We start from the raw sequence: 17844 nt of genomic DNA, 5'->3' as shown, positions 1-17844 counted from the left end.
AATGATTTCAAATTTCATTTGATATTGAAGATTATTGTGAATAGAATTATAGCCAGGTTAACTGGCCTGTTTTCATTATGGATTATCCCTTTTTTCTTTTTTTTTTTTTTGAGACAGGGTTTCTCTGTGGCTTTGGAGGCTGTCCTGGAACTAGCTCTTGTAGACCAGGCTGGTCTCGAACACTCAGAGATCCACCCACCTCTGCCTCCCTAGTGCTGGGATTAAAGGCGTGTGCCACCAACACCCAGGTATCTTTTTATTTTTTTTTTCAATCAAAGTTGTTATATTGAATCTGTTACAAGAATTGCTATGGTCATGGTTGTCTTTTCATAACAATATAACACTAAGACAGAAGTGGTCATATCTTAATCAAAGTTAGCATTTATCTATCTATCTATCTATCTATCTATCTATCTATCTATCTTTCTATCTATCTATCATCCATATATATATATATATATATGTATATATATGTGTGTGTGTGTGTATGTATATATGCATATCTATCCATCCTTTCACTCTTTTCTGTAGAAGTTTCTTTTGACATAGTTCACATGTATTTCATATATATATATATATATATATATATATATATATATATTGCATGTCTTATAAAACACACAGTAATTTGGTATCTTAATTTCATCCTCAAAATTCTTGTTTTAAAGTAGTGCATGCAATTTCACTGAAGTTATTGGTAGATTTAGGACTCAGTCTACATTTTGCTTATTTTCTTGTCTATCAGGACTTCTTTCTTTCTTTCTTTCTTTCTTTCTTTCTTTCTTTCTTTCCTTGTTTCATTTGTTTCTTTAAAGACAGGATCTCACTATATAGGCAGTCTGGCCAAAAACTCAAAGATCTGCCTGCTTCTTTCTTGAGTGCTGGGATTAAAGCCAAGATCTTTCCTTTTTTTTTTTTTTAAAGGCATTATTCATCATACTTTTGTAATAGCTTCATGAAATATATAGTTACATTATCCACTTGGTGCTTATATGAGAGCTTAAAATAAACATGGGAGACATTATAGTGCATCTTCTGCTTGCATCTTTACTGCCTTCAACAAGCAACACAATTACAACAGTTTAACCGCCTTTTTCCTTCCTTCCCAGGGCTCATATATCTCATTTCCATATGTTGCAAACCTCTAAACATCTTGTTATTGTTGTTTTAAAGCAAATCCCTAAGCATCTTGTTATTGCTGTTTTAAGGCATCAATAGAGTTGTGTTTGCCAGCATCCTGGCTTCTTCATGCTCTTCCTGTTGTCCTGTGCATCCATCTGGAATCGCCTTTGTTCAACCTGCAAACATTCTTTTCATAGTTGAATCTATTGGGGAGGAAACTTAATCCCCTCATTTGATCACAAAATATCTTTATTTCTCCTCCTTATTTTAAAAGATTTGCTCGTTTATCTTATGTTATGTGTGTATGCTTTTGTGCGGGAGAGAAGTAGAGGAGGGTAAGCCTAGAGCTACAGGGCAAAGGCAGCTGCTAGTTGAAACATCACCTCATGAGGTCCTGCATTCAAGAACTCTGTTTCTCATTGGAAACAAATTTAGGGACCACAATCCATTCAGAAATGAGACATGACTGAAGAAACTAAGAGAGACATTATGGACATTTTCAATGACAAAGATTTATCTAAGAGCTCATTCTACTTTCAATGATGCTCTTCCCAAACATCCTCAAAAATATAGTTCCCAAATGTCACTTAAACCTTCAGTTGCCTTCAATTGCCTGCTAAATGGAATTCTAACTCCACAGCATGGTACCCAAGACCATGCTTCATTTGAAAATGTCTCACTGGAACTCAAGTACTGAGAGTATCTTATCTACAGTAGGAATAATAACCACTTATGAAAAATTAACAGAGGGCTGGAAAGATAGCTCAGTGGGTAGAGTGCTACCTTGGAAGATTTAGGGACTGTTTGATTTCCAGAACCCATGTGGGAAAAAAATTCAAGTATGGTGACACACATTTACAACCAGATTTCTGGGGAGACAGGGACAGGACAATCCCTGAGGTTCAATGGCCAGCCAGCCTTCCCCTGCTGGCAAGCTCCAAGCCACTGGGAGACCCTGACTCTATAATAACAAAAAAAAATGTTGCTTGTGACTGATAAATGACACCCGAGCTTATGCTCTGGCCTCCACATGAACACACGCACATACTTGCACACTCACCTGAACACACAGATATATCCCCATACACATCAATATGCACATAGACAACACAAACATAAAAATAATAAGCAGAGGACTACAGCTTGTCACTCAGAGCACAGTTCACACAGAGCCCAATATCACTGTCACCGGCTGAGGAGGGGAAAGCAGGGCTCTGTGGCTGCCTCTGGCTGCACAGTAACCGGGATGTATAATTGAATGTCCTTCTCATTTGAACCAGAAACAGAGAGCAGGGAAATGCTGAGGCCTTGCTCCAGTCTTAGCAGCTTCAAATAAAACAGCTAAATTAATTTGTTGTCATAGCTCTAGGAATTTCTTGAAAGGAGTTAATGAGCATAATAGGCTGATTCCATGTGAGCTGACATTTGGGGGATTTGAAAATACAGGCCTTTGAAATGGGTAAGATTTCACTGAAAAAAATAATGTATATGTGTTGTCTTAAGGCGTGTGGACTTAACTAAAGGCATGCATTTTTACCACCTCTGGACATTTATTTTATAGGAAGACATCTTTAAAGTTTCTCCAACTCATTTCCTGTCCTGCCAGCTTTGTCTGCCAGCCCTTTCCTCATCATGCCTGCTGGGGCCAAAGACTTGCCTCTGGTTCCCGTCTATCACGTCTATCACCAGCATTTGATGTTTCTCCTGTGTCTACAGGATTCCTTCCTGTCCACCCCAAAGTCAGCTGGTCTTAACCCCATCTGGGCAATTGACCAGTGTGCCTTGAAAATCAGAATATATTTCACATTTGGTCCTGGAAACTCTGGGTATCCAGAGTATGTTCCCAATCTGGGTGTTTCCCATAGAAGCTTCCAGACTGAACCAGACTAGGCTCAGCACCTGCCAACAAAACGGCAGGCAGAAAACGCAGCCCCTAGGACTCCATGGAGGTAGACATCAAAACACTTCCTTTCTCTCCTTCTTTAAGACTCTGAGTAAGGCTAGGGGTCTTAAGAACCAAGATTCCTAACTTCTCAAGCAGCTAAGATATGAAGACAACAGGATAGACAGGCACTATTAGTTCCCCTGTGTGTGATGATGTATTTACTGGCAGGTGGGGCCTGGTGGACTGCAGTTCCCAGAGAGCTGACACATTCATATATAGTCTACTTACAGTTCTGACAGTATCAAAGAACACTAAAACCAGCCATTGACCTAGCAAGCAAACACGCCCTATCAGCTGAGTCTGCAGGACCAAAAATGATGTGCCCCAGTAGTCTTGTTTTGAAATACAAAGGAAGGTGCTTGATTTTAAAGGAGTTATGACAGGGGTAGCCTTTAGTTCTATCATATGTTTTGCTCTGTAGGAGGAGCTGGAAGTCTCAAAGATCCTGTCTGAGCAAGCAGCACAGAAGTTCTGAAATGCCAATTAAATGAACATACTTGGAACTTGGAAAAAAACAACCAACTGGATCATCTTCAATTGGCAAGTTTTCCCTTAAAAATTTTTTTATAATGGAACTCCACTGACTGGAACCTGGTTTCTAGCAGGGGTGACTCCCCCAGAAGCTGAACTGGTTTTATACCATTTGACACTGGAGCTCAAATGCTTCTAATCCTCAGGTATTGTACTGCATTCAGTTCACATGATTGTCCATGGACATGCCTGAGGAGGTGTTATTAACATCTACTGGGTGGAAAATATAAAGCAACTCAGACAGGTCTCATCCTCCAAACACATTTGTCTGATGACAGACAGAGGCATTTTAAGAGACATGCAGCAAGCTTCATTATTATTATTTGTGTGCTTACAGAAAATCAATTAGAATGTTAAGTCTGCATAGACTCTGCTATGCAGCTGCTTCTTTGATTATGGTCATCTAGGTAGGTTGTGGGTAGCTGAGGTTTGGGGAAAACTAAAGAAAGGGTCTCCTTCTATGTGGTTTTATGGAAACCATCATCCATGCTAGGTTTTCCCGTATGGCTGCTTTAGCCCCACCCATGTTCCTGCCAGTACTGCTCCCCCACACTATACTGTGTTAAGTCAATCCAATAAACTCACTGGCTCCCCGGGAGCTTTGATAGAATCAAATGGTTTATCATTGGTTTGATTTACCATTGGGACTTTGGGGGGTAGATGTTGAATAGTTCTCCAGGGAGAAAACTAAAATTTTGGGTTGTCATTGGAACCATATGGCAGGGAGTAGATGCTGAATAGTTCTCCCAGGGAGAAAATCTGTTAGGTAAGGTCAAGGAATTGAGCCAGGAATTGTTCCCATGGAGACAAGTAATCCTCACACCATGACCCATAGCCCTGGCCTCCTTAGCTCTGGTTCTCACTGGCTCTGTTTTGAGTTCATGACCAAGCCTTTAAATTATGTGCTGGGGAAATTAGTAGGTCAAGCAAAAGGAAGACCCTGTGTAGCTCTGCTGAGGGGAAATGATGAGAAATTGATTATGCCAGCTCAATAAAGTCTTCCTGCGTGCCTCTTTGAGAAAAAGGTCAAATTAATTTCAAGTAATTAGCAGGAAGGCAGTGCTGAGGCCCAGGTCAGCACAAGGAATGCCAAATGCCAAAACGAGGTCAAATGCTAAGAACCGGAAGTTAACTTTGACAAACAGCTTGTTCAGGAGAAAAACTTAATGTGTTTGGGTCTCAAGAATTAATGACTAGAAACAGACCTCCACAGGTACAGGAGAACAAAACCAAATGCCCCCACACCATGTCTATAGTGGTATGCCTCAGTCATGAACTAGCATTTGGGATTTGCTATTTTAAAATCTACAAAGAACATATATGTGTGCACACACATGCACACACACACATACACACACACACAACTATATGTCACTAGAACACAGCAACCAATTAAAAGAAATTTCAATGGTCAAAGCAGGATCAGTTTGATCAACAAAATAAGCTACAGCACAATATACAATCTATACTATAAGATAAATATCTATGAAATCCATATCATCATAAGCAAATTGTCAAATACACTGAAAAATAGGGAAAATCAAAAAATCTAACAGGCATAATATGTTAAGGCTACCTAAGTACCTACTTGTTCCACAAGGACAGGCAGCATCCCTTCCCCTCATTAGAAGCAGGTGTAGTGATTTCATAGTACTGGGTAACAGGGAAAAGAAAGGAATTGATAATGGGAAAAGCTGAACAGACAATGGTCAACACCTCTAGCATTATGTCATTATGAAGTGTGGACCTGATAAGATGTGGGGAGAGTGAGACTTTCCTTCCATGTTCTTCTCTGCAAAGCCTGGTCCTACCCAGAGAAAAGCATCAGACAATCCCAGTTGAGGTCCAGTCTAGAATATAAGTCCTCTGACCTATCCTAGAGAATGTCATGGTCATCCAAAACAAGCAAAACTTCAGAAATGACCATAGGCAAGGGAGGTCTTGGAGAAAATGAGGCTAATGGAAGGACTCCAGGATCGGCTTCTGGAAAGAAATAAGAATATTAGGGGGAACTAAGGAATCTAAATAAGGATGGATTCAGTCAACAGAGACCTATTGATGTGGTCTAGCAGCTGTTCTAAGTGCAGTAATATCAGATGCTAGCAATGGGGCACTGGGCATGAGACATACAGAAATTATGTAATTTATCTGCATCTTTGGTAAGTCTAAAACTATTCTGATATGAACACTTACATTTCAAAATCTATCCAAAGGGATCTTTGCATGTATTGTGCCATAATCAACTTTTCTTCTTATTGCTCTAAATCTCCAATGAACAGATATCTGTAGATACATACCATTTTGGGAAAGATGCATTTCTTTTTACATGGACCTGAAGACTACCTCCAAAAGGGCAAAACTCAAGGCAGTGATGGAAACTCTTGGGTATTTCAATACATGTGGCCCTAAAACAAATCTCAATATAACCCAGAAAATTCTAATTTTCATTTTCTTTTGTTAGAGAGCAATACATTTTTAATTTTTCTCTTTATTCAGACTATCATGACAACCCAGTAGAAAGCATGGAGCTATACCACCAAGAACTCATAATAGATGTTCATAGGGACATAACAAAACACAGGGTATTGGCAGTACATAAGATCAATGCAAAAGAAAACCTTAACACATGAGCCATGTAGTTTGAACAAATAATGTCCCCCATAAGCTCAGGTATTTGAGCCCTTGGTCTCCAGATGGTGGTGCTGTTTGAGGATGTTCTGGAACCTTTAGGAGGTGCAGTCTTGTTAGAGGAAGAACATCCTTAGGGCATGTTTTGAGGATTTACAGCTTTACTGCTGTTTCAGTTTTCTCTGTTTTCACTGTGTGGCTGAAGATGTGATCTCTCAGCATCCTGCTCCTACTGCATTGCCCCCTCTATTATGAACTCTCTCACTGGAGTCAAGGCCAAAATAAACTCTTTCTTCCATCAGTCACTTTTGGTCATGGTGTTTTTATCATAGTAACAAAAAGTAATGCATACACAAGTCTTCTACCCTGACACAAGCTGCAGTCACTCAGTGGTCCTATGCTTTGGAACCAAATCCCAGGGCCTCAGACATTTTAGGTCAGCTCTTGTCCCAGTCTAATCATTACTTTTAACATGATTTGACAGACTTTCTTGTGGACATGCTTGTGGTAGATTTGAAAATGTGTTTTGTCTTAAAAGGGAAGAATAGGAACACCTTCCAAAGAGTGAACTTAAAATTTTGGTTGCACAAAACATCTATGTTGTTGCCTTCACAACTGTTGACCAAGTAACTGTGAAGAACCACCCTCACTGGTTGTGTGTTGTGACTTCAGAGAACAAAAGTGAGAGACCTTCCACCTGTGTGTGATGTGAAATTACCAAAGTGACACTAATGTGCCTCAAATTGCTTTTGGGGAAATAAGCTCTTCAGCAGAAAGTAAAATTTTAGACCCCCAATCCTTTTCAGAATTCACATGTTCTTTTAAGTTACCTCAATCTCTCTCCCAATAGAAGCTTCCAGGCTGTGAAAGGATGTGGACACACACTCTCATTAATTGTTACAAACCTATCAACATCAATGTGAATGGCTAAGAAAGGATGTGGACACACACTCTCTCATTGTTACAAACCTAGCAACATAAATGTGAATGGCTGAGAAAGGATGTGGATACACACACTCTCATTAATAGTTACAAACCTATCAACATAAATGTGAGTGGCAGGGGAAACTGAGCATGGACTTTACAGGAATTCTTTGTGCTGCCTCTGCAATTTTTCAGTAATTCTCAGCCCATTCTAAAATAAGTTAACCTTGAAAATCACACATCACTAAGTATGTATCCCAACTTATCATAGGCCGTGATAAGTTCTGCTTCCCCAGAGCAGGAAAGGCCAAACTTGTCCTTGTATCTCAGATCCCATGGTGAAAGGAGAGAACCAACTTTCCAAAGCTGTCATCTGACCTTCACATTCATGTCCCCCCTCACTGATAATAATGATAGTAATAATAGGTCTCAAGCCTGAAAACAGCCAAGAAGGAATGGGCTTTTGAGATCCAAAAGAAGGCTTTTACAGGAATGTAAGTTAGGGTGGCTGTATAGGCCACCTAAGACCTTGGGAGGGGGTTCTCATGAAATGTTAGAAATGTACCCACAAGAGGAGGAGAATGGAATGGGAGAGGGACGGGCCTGAGAACCTGGTTATGAAGGGACAATTGGGAGCGGCCACTTGACACAAGAGCTGGGCTCAGTTTTCTGGGCTTAAAAAGTGTAAGTGCATCTGTTTGTGCAGAATCAGCCTCGACCATTGTTAACAAAGTCACTGCTTGATATTTGAGACCTACCATCTGCTGAGGGAAGCTCTGGGCTCTCCTTCTAATCCTTTGGCCTCCCCTTATTTTTCATTTCATGTACAATTTCCATAATGTCCTTGTGATGTGAGAAGGCTGGACATTGAACATTTCCTGGAGCATTCAAAGGCTGAGTTCCACCGAGACCATCTCATGCTCAATCAATGTGACATGTCTTCCCTGGTTCCTGGCTTGATGTTTCCAAGACATGAAATTGGAGATGGGTCCCCAAAGACACTTTAAACTCCCAGTATCACCTTACATTTGCACAGTAATGGCCCAGCCACGGAGTATTTTGAAAGTCACTGTTCTATCTCATTCTTACATGGCCCCCAAGAGGAGGGAGAGTGATGAGATAATGCCATGTCACGGGCAATGCCAAGCAGCCCGCCAACAGAGAGCTGAAAGCTCCCTAACTCCAGTGAGACCACATTCTTTTCTCCCCCTCCACTCTTTCAAAAACATCAGCAGCAGTGACATCTCATGACAAGAAAGAAAGATGGGGACAAGGAGGGAGTCCCCAGCTGCACCTCTGTCTAAGTCACTGGTCTCATTGACCAGCACTGCAGCACTACAATAATCTCAATGCTCCCTCTAAACTTCTAAACCTGTATTCTCATTAAAATCATCGAAAGGCATTTAAAGTATATTCATCGTCTAAAGATTTATTTATTTATCATTTATACACTGTTCTGCCTCCATCTATGCCTACATGCCCTAAGAGGACCCCAGATCTCATTACAGATGGCTATGTGGTTGCTGGGAATTGAACTCAGAACATCTAGAAGAACAGTAAGGGCTCTTAATTTCTGAGCCATCTCTCCAGCCCCTAAAATGTATTCTTTTGTATTTTTATACATGTTTGGTTCTTTGGTTGAAGATCCCTCATTATCTTCTCTCATAGTGGTCCTCAACCTTCCTAATGCTGTGACACTTTAATACAGTTCCTCATGCTGTGGTGGCCTCCAACCATGAAATTATTTTGCTGCTACTTCATAACTATAATTTTGCTACTGTTATACATTATAATGTAAACATCTGATGTGCAATCTATCTGATTTGTGGGCCCTGTGATAAGGTAGTTTGACCCTCAAAGGGGTCACGCCCTACAAGTTGAGAACCACTGTTCTTTCTCCTTTCTTGCACCTAATTTCTTCCTCCTTCCAAGTTTTCCTACTTTCATGCCCCCTGTTGTGTGTGATCCAGTACATTTAATTAGAGATGCCTACCTGAGTATGGATAGGGGCACTATTTGTTTAATTCAGGGCAATGTACCAGTGGCTACATTACTGAGAACTACAAGGGCAATTTTGAAAAGGAAGATACCTGGGACCTAAGGCAAAAGGGAAAGATTGATGATAATAGATTTCCAGGCAATTCTAATACACATGCAAACTGAGATCCAGCGAACATGGCAAATTAATGATGTGGGGAAACCATATCAAACAGGGAGGGACCCTTCCTCTTTGAGGATATCTCTGGTAGTGGCAGCTCCTCCTCCTATGTAGCCAGAGCTCAGACACAGGGCATATCTTTAACATTGCTAGTCTACTGGTTGGCACAGCTGACAATCTGACAATACTCCCCAGTCTGACCAGTTTTCACACTTCCTCTCTCTTTCCTGATGATGCTCCAACCTTCTCAATGCTGGTGACCCAAGTATGAGATGCTGTACACCCATCATGCACAGTGTGCTGGTTATAAATTCAGCTTCTTCCTTTTCCTTGAATATCAACTGTTCACACCCTACTTCTATGGAACTCAGTGAAAAAGGTAAAAATCTTCTGTATCTTAGAAAGTTCTTTCCTGGCATTTCTACCACAATGTTCCTCCCGCTGTGGATTCCTAGAAAAGAATGCAGTTTCCTTCTGAGTGACAATCTGAAATTCATTTTATTTACATGTCCCCCACTGGAACGTAAGGTGCAGTGGGTGAAAGTTTGCTTGTCGCCTTTGTTGACCATATGCCCAGTGCCTGGGGCATAAGACGTACAAAAAAAAAAAAAAAAAAAAAAAAAAAAAAAAAAAAGCGAAGTCAAAGAAAGCAAGGGGAAGGAAAATGGAAATCTGTTGCTGAAATACATTGGGCACATCTGGGCTTTACAAATACTTTACTGGGAGAAAACTTTGTGTGTGGAGTCACTGTGTTGATGTATTTTCTAAGTCAGATCTTGACTGCTACTGATAAAGGGGATAAATACACAATTGCAGAACTAACCAGATCAAATAGATGTGTCCATTGCGTGGAAAATTCCATGTGTACCACATTAATGGACCATCTACATGTACCTTATTCATGGAGGCTTTTGTCAGTTACCTACATGTGGACATGTATTGCCATTATGGTCACATAATGCTAATGTCAACGTTGTATGTTGAGATGTGTCCTATGGCATCAAACACTGAGAAAGCTGGAAGTCACCAGATCACCATTGTCCCTATTCTCTTAAATACTGCCAGTACTAGGGAATCACTTGAACACAATTTTCTTTAGCGGATCTCCCTTTTGGTTCCACTTCTGGAGTGGAATCCCACATGAGTAGGAACTGTACCAATCAGCAATGATGTGTCCTAGTTTTCTGGTGGTACAGACCGTCTCATACTATAGAAGCTTGGTCAATGGTGATGGACCACTTTCTCCTCATATATGCCTCACAGCATCTGCCAGGTAGCCAATGGACATGATAGATGGATCCAAGGCCAGAAGCCAGAGCAAAGCAGAACTGCCTGACACTATTGGTGAGCCACCAACTTGGCAGCTTACTGTACTAGTTCCCTCATGGAATGATGACACTTAAAACACAGGATACCCAGTCAGACCTGCACTTCTTTTGAACCATATCTGGACATGAAGATCATTTAGGACAAGTATGTCCCAAATGCTATATAAAATTTATTATACTAAAAAAATAAAACAACCCTTACTATTGATCTAGAATCCAAATCTAAGCAGACATTCTGTAGTTTTATGCACTAATTCTGGCAAATCTACCCCCAGGAAAACTCCCTATCATGTTTTCCACCATCCAGAAACCTACTGTATGTGATACACATGTGTGTATGCATGTGTGTATATGCCTATGTGTGAATGCATGTGTGTGTGCCTCTCTGTGTGCATGCATGTATGTTCACCTGTGTGTGCGCACCTATGTGTGTGCCTCTCTATGTGTGTGTGCACATGTGTAGAGGTAAAAAGGAAACTCGAAAGAATTGCTTTTCTCTTGGCAGCAAGTGCCTTTATCCATTGAGCAATCTTGCCAACCCAGAGCCTACAACTATTTTAGTATACATATCTTCTTTGTTGAGCATTATATTTCTCTTTTTCTGAATCCATCATGTCCTAATATAACTGACCAATAATTTGATGGGGGTTTCTTCACTATCTTGAGTTTTTTTTTCTCCTAGGAAACAACATCAGTACCACCATGTTTTCTTGTCCTCCAATTACACAATTTGGGACCTCCTCTATAAAATACATTTTTCCCTGAGTCAGATTGGGCATTTGGTTCTTTTAGCCAAACCACTAACCTCTCCTAAAACAGTTTCAAATGCAGGCTCTCCAGGAGATAAATGGAGGATATAAATCATCCCATCTGTCCCTACACAGAGGGGCCTGGTGACCATTCTGGGAAGCTACATGGGATTTCTACAGTTTTGACTGGTCTTTTTAAAAATCTGTTTCCTATCATGAAAAAATGATCTAAAAATGCTTGCACAGAACACCAGGACAAAGCCATCAGCATGATCTCTCCAGAGGACTCAGGTTTCCATGGATTTCATCATCTTCTGTCACTCCGTATTCTGAGATTTTAAAGAGTCATGTCTGCTTGGCAGATGAAATGCACCAAAGTATTGATTGGCAAAATTCCAATTATCTATGGTGGATCACAGAAGGTGGGAATCAAACATGTCAAAAGTAAACAAGGTTTAGAGTGTATAAATGGTGAACTTTTTAAGTCATATGAGAGCATTTCTAGTAATAATCAACTTGGGGGAAACAAAGTGTTTATTAAAGCAACATGAATACAAAAATAGTGGTCCTTAAAGTAAACTCAATGCAGAAATTATGTGTCTGGTAATGTAATCTTGGGTGTTTGATTGGAAAATTATTTTTAGGGTTTGGAATTGAACCCAGGGCTTCATACAGGCTAGATAAATGCTCCACTACTAAGCTATATCCTCAGCACCCTTCAAATAACTTTTAAAAGATTTAGTTCTATTGTATGAATGTACTGTTGTATGCATATGAATGTTTTCTTGCATGTATATATGTACACCATTTGCATAACTGGTGTCCATGGAGCCGGAAGAAAATGCCAGATCCACACAACTAGAGTCGCAGATGGTTGTGAGTCATCTAACGTGAGTGCTAGGAACTGAACCCAGGTACTCCACAAGAGCAGCAGAGGTCCTTAACTAATGAGCCATCTCTCCACGGCATCTGCAAATTAATCTCTGTAGATGCTAACATTGCTGAGTCTCTCATTAAGAGCTGTACCACCAGAGTTGGACTCATTTTATCTCCTGCAAGAATAGAGTTTGCTCCAAAATGGGTAAAGACAAAACATGAGCAGAGTACCAATTTAGTCAACACAATTTTGAAACTTCTGCCATCTCAAACCTGAGGGTGAAAATGAACAAACAAATGAACGAACAAAAGGAAGGAAGGAAGGAAGGAAGGAAGGAAGGAAGGAAGGAAGGAAGGAAGGAAGGAAGGAACACAAACAGCTGACCTTTGTTGGGAAGTTCTGTCCTAGGATCCCAGGGTCCTTGCTCAGAAGGGAGGCTCTGGCCACTTCATAAGCTCCTCTCTGGTCCCATAAATTCACCCCTGAATCAAAAGAAAAGCAGCTGGGTTTTCATTCTAGTGGAAGAATTTGGCATCAGAAGCTTATTACAAAAATGACACAGTGAAAATACTTGGAAGTTGAGTGAGTCCAGGGAAATGCTAGAATCCATTAAATCATAGTAAGCATTAAAAACAAATGAATCCTGTCAATCTCAACATTAAAATACTGTACCTTAAAGACAACAAATAATTTTTTTCTTTCCAATCCTGTAATCCATGTTGGATTATTAGTTCAGGCAAAGTATATAATTCAGTCCTACAATTAGCAGCTGAAGTTCACATACAGTGACTTTTAAAAATGATGAATTAGTGCTATACTTAAGAACAACTTGGTATTAAAAGTCTCAAGGCCTTAGCTGTATTAAGACTAAATCCATTTACTTAAGTCTCAGTGAATCTGTTAGACACAATGCCAAGTCTCCTCTGGGCACTTAGGAAGTCTAATTTTATATGCTTTGGTAAGTGATTCTATAGATAAAATTAATTTGCCAGTTCAGACTGACTAGACTGGTTTATTTTTTTTTAATAAAGTCATTCAAAAAGCTATCCTACACACTTGTTTCTTGAGGTCTTGCCTGCAGAGCCTGACAGGCCATAGGTTCAATTCAGCCCTATTTCCATAAGCAAACCCAATGGAAAGAATAACATTTTTCTCTTCTGGAGGGTGTATCGTTTTCATAACCAGCATGGTGATTTCTCTGGACTTGTTCGCCTATGAGGTCACACCCTTGCTATTCGGTGGGCCCACAGCATGGGCCTGGAGGTGAGGGATGGGACCAGATTCCCCCACGTGTTATTCCCATTTCTTCAGCCAGAATCCATGATTTTCAGACCTGAGTCATAATAGCACAGTTTCAAGTTACTAAAGACTTCATATTTATGGGGCACAAACGGTATTGAAATTTTAATCCTAGACATTTTACAATTCCCTTAATACTTCTAAACCCACACCGTTTTATCATTCTCAATGTGGAAGTCTGCAGTTACAGTCAGGTTACAAAAGGATTACTACTGGAACATTAACTGTCTCATGTAGCCTTTCCAGAACAGTCTCAAAGCTGGTCTCAAACACTCTAAACTCCTGGTTGTTGAGCAACAAGGGGTGAAAAGTCATAAACATGGCCAGAGGCAGAAGAATGAACTGGGTTCTTCAGCCATGTTGGGAAAGGGAGAAAAAGGATCATGAGTACAGGTCAAGTAAGGGGAGGAGGAAGGCAAAGACACATGTGATGATTTATATTCACTACTTCTAGGCAGAGATAGTATAATTGCCTATGAGAGAAGTTTCTGGGCATGTCTGAGAGAGAGTTTATAAATGGATTAACTGACATGGGATGACCCTAAAGTTAGTGGTACCTCCTATGGCTGGAGTTTCAGATTCAGTAAAAAGGAGGAAGTGAGCTGAACAACAACATTCAACTTCTGCTTCCTCACTGTGGATGCAATGTGACCAGCAGCCTCGGACTCCTGCCACTATGCCTCCCTTGCCATGATGGACCATGAGCTCAAATAAGCACACTTGCCTTAAGTTGCATTTGCTTAAGTATTTGGTCACAGCAAGAAAAGTAACTAATATAGTGTTCAGATGACACAGATCTATGGGTGAGAGATGACATCTGTACACTTCAGGGGAGCACTAGCTAGAGAGAAAGGAATGGGCTGTCTGGATGAAAGATGTCAGAAGTCCTCCTTGCTGCCGCAGGGTCATGCTGATAACCTGAAGCCCCGTGTCTCCATCTGGTGGCCTCACAGATTGTGCATCAAGGGCTTGCTTCCATGGGTTCCTGGTCCCATAATTGCTCTACTTCTTTTTTTTACTCACTCAACCAGTAAGCTCTGCTTTGGGCTTGCTTCAGAAAGCCCATTCTGTCTACTTGGGTCAGCACCCTCCTTTTGGCCCCTGAGGCTAGTGTTTTCGATCTGCACTATGGAAACCCTGTTCTGTTAAATATATTGTACCCCAGAAGACGCAGCAGTGTCAATCTTGTGTCTAACATATGAACACAGAGGGAATTGCCCTATGATGAATGTTGTTGTTTGGCAGTGGTGGCAGTAAGGAATGAGTCACACAGTACAACAAACCTATACGGGAGTTTATTAAAAGGAGGAGGGTAGGGAGAGCTTGTGATCTAGAAAGGAAGAGAGGGGAAAGGATAGAGAGAAAAGAGAGAGGAGAGAGGGGAGAGAGAGGAGAAAGGAGAGATGAGGGAAGAAGAAGGAGGAGGGGGAGGAGGAGGAGGAGGGAGAGGTGGCTAGAGCTTGCTTAAAAGAGAACCCCTGTGCTTGCATACAGAGCCTAACACAGCCTATGTAAGACTATGAGGTAGCAATGTAGGACTGTAGGGCCCCTGGACTGACTAAGTATTTGCCTGACTGCCAATGGGTACATCCTGTCAGCTGACAGGGAGTCGGCCAGTATAATGCCTGGATTCTAACAATGGACATACTTGGTACAGAGACAACAGAATGAACATGAGCTGAGATTTTTTTAATCTGAAAACCCAAACTCTGCAACCTCCCCCAACACAAGCATTCTTGAACTTGAAATGCTACTGCCACTGTCAAATTCTGTGCCTGATTCCTCATGATGGTCACCGTCACACGGTGGGTACTCTAATGCTGAATGTGGTAAAGCATAGGCAGAAGTAGATTTAAATAGCATGTGAGACACAAACAGACACTGGGAGATGGTTCAGTCCATCAAGTGCCTGCCGGGTGAGAATGGTCGTCTAAATTTAGATCGCCAGGATCCATTCATAGGAAGCGAGGTGTGGCGGTATGCATCCAGAACCCCAGAATTAGGTATGTGAGGCTGGGCAGGTACAGATGGATCCCTGGAGTTCACTGGCCAGCCAGTCTAGCCAATTCATGAGTTTGGGGTTCAGCAAGAGAATAATAATGTCTTGATATTGACAACAATAATAATATTAATAAAGTGCAAAGAAACTAAGGAAGAGACCCAGTATTGATCTCTGGCCTCTATTCACGCATGCATGTAGAAACATATAAACAGTAGAAAATTGTTTTATAGAAATAGAAGTGAATTTTTGCATTGATACACGAGTTCTATCTCCAAAATATCCAGCAACACATATGTATATAACATCCTAGAATCTGGACAGAAGTTTCTGAAATAACTCCCAGTCCCAAGCAAGCAACCCAGAGGCACTCAGCCTGTAAGACTGATCCAGAAAGCATCGCATGCGCTATGAAAGGAGACTGGGGGAGGATGCTCTGTGTCGTTCTTGAATCTCTCCTGCAAATTCAGAGTTGCCTCAAGACAAAGACAACAGCAAGGAAAACAGTGAGAGGAGAGTGGCTGGAGATGAGACCCTTGAGGAAGAAGCCACAGGAGAAAAACTTTTGGAATATTGTTGGCTTTGTGGAGCTGAGACCTGTAGATGAGAACTCTCCAGACCCAGTGGAGCCCCAGGAAGGACGATTCCATTGGCTAAGAAGAGTGTTATCTTCTCTCTGAGACAGTAGAATGTGGGCCAGCCTAGAGGATGATCACACCTAGTACAGCTCAGTCATAGCTCACCCCTGAGGCATTGCTCTCAGGACTTCACTGACACTTGGGTGATTTGCCTGGGACTTATGAGACTCACACATAATAGTGGGTTCTGATCTACTGAGGCAGCTCCTGCAAATTCATACCACAAAGTGTTCATGAGTGAGCTTGTAGGGTACTTGAATTGGGTAAAGGCTATTTGAACATACCAGCAGTTGTGAACTACCAGCACCATTGAAGACCATACCAAGTGCCAAGAGTGACTGTAGCCACTGTGGTATTCTTTGAAGTCAGGCACTACTGTCACGAAGGTGGGCAGAAGCATCTTAGTGTCTCTGCCACATAAACACATCAGCTGAATTATAGGCTATCCCTGCCAGCTTTGAATTAAACTAGCAGTACAAGTCAATTTGTTAAATTGGCTGAGAGTAAAAACAGTTGTCCTAGGGCCTGGTACTGGGTAGAAGAAGAAGTCTAACACCAGTATTATGTATTCCCCACCATCCAACTCCAGTGAGAAGAGGACAGAATGTTTCTGCATACACTCCAGCTATAGCAGAGAACTGCCTAGAAGACTTTCCCACAGGCTTCCGATGCTTGAGGCAACGTCTTTGCATGCTCTACATCCCCATAAGCTGCTGTCTTAGACAGAAGGAGATGGCAAATGGCCCCTAATCAAGACATTACAATCTGCTCTCCCAGGAGAGATACCTTGACTTTGGGAGCATACAGAAGGCCTGTGGTTGGGGCATTCTAGGTGACAGAGAATGACAGCTACTTGATTTCCTGTGAGCCAAATATGCCAAACATTAAACACTCTCCCCTTTCACCTACATTTTTCCAGACTCTGAGTCCAAAGTAAGGCTTTCTTTTGGCTGCAAAGTTCTCTACAAAGAGACTTTATTTCTAGATATTCCTAGGAGAATCTCAAGGCAGAGAGGGCCAATGCTTGTGAGACATTTTGCAAGGCTCCAGAGAAGTTGCATAACTGCACTATTTGCTGAGCACAGTGTTTATTATCTGTGTACGGGAATAATGGAGCCATCGCTGGGCTTTTTAATTGGTTGCACAATATCCCCTCCACGGGATCTGTGGTCAGGAGGCTGTTTCTTATGAGCTTTGCTTATGTATTTATGCACTAGTATTTCTTTTAGATGATACAAATAAAATTTTTATTTGTGCAGCATGGGTAGACAGGATGAATTACACACAGCTGTGAGATATCAGGATGTATTTTATGCAGCTATCTTGTTGACAAACCGTAAAAGGAGGTCTTGAATGATGCATACGTTCAGAAAATATGACCTTATAAAATGTGCAGTTTGTATACAGTTTGTTTTTCATAATTTGTATTTGGGCATTGGCAAAACTCACTGTTATCTAAAGAAGAAATGTAGGCAGCTCATACTGGGGAGAAGCTCCCAGTTTCTTTGCTCCTAGGTAAACCTAACATTCCATTTGCTGTGTGGATAAGGGGTCTATATACCAGCCTCATCATGGAATAAAAGCACAGTAGATACTTTGATTTCTAATACAAATTATCTTCTTTGAGGATGAACTCTCCAGTGTGT

The 17844-nt window shown here is 41.2% G+C and overlaps 1 protein-coding gene across 3 annotated transcripts in view; it reads right to left on the bottom strand.

The window, feature by feature from the left end:
• Adam12 (ADAM metallopeptidase domain 12) overlaps window positions 1-17844 on the bottom strand; it is a 315670-nt gene that overhangs the window by 253414 nt on the left and 44412 nt on the right. For all 3 annotated transcript variants that reach the window (XM_027409112.2, XM_035442147.1, XM_027409111.2), the window contains exon 2: window positions 12647-12744. In XM_027409112.2, the coding sequence (XP_027264913.1) occupies window positions 12647-12744 (98 nt within the window). The remainder of the gene's footprint in view (window positions 1-12646; window positions 12745-17844) is intronic.

The sequence above is a fragment of the Cricetulus griseus genome, chromosome 3, assembly GCF_003668045.3.
Source record: "Cricetulus griseus strain 17A/GY chromosome 3, alternate assembly CriGri-PICRH-1.0, whole genome shotgun sequence".
NCBI lineage: Eukaryota > Metazoa > Chordata > Mammalia > Rodentia > Cricetidae > Cricetulus > Cricetulus griseus.
The sequence above is the reverse complement of the archived record's forward strand: the minus strand, read 5'-3'. Positions and strand labels throughout refer to the sequence as shown.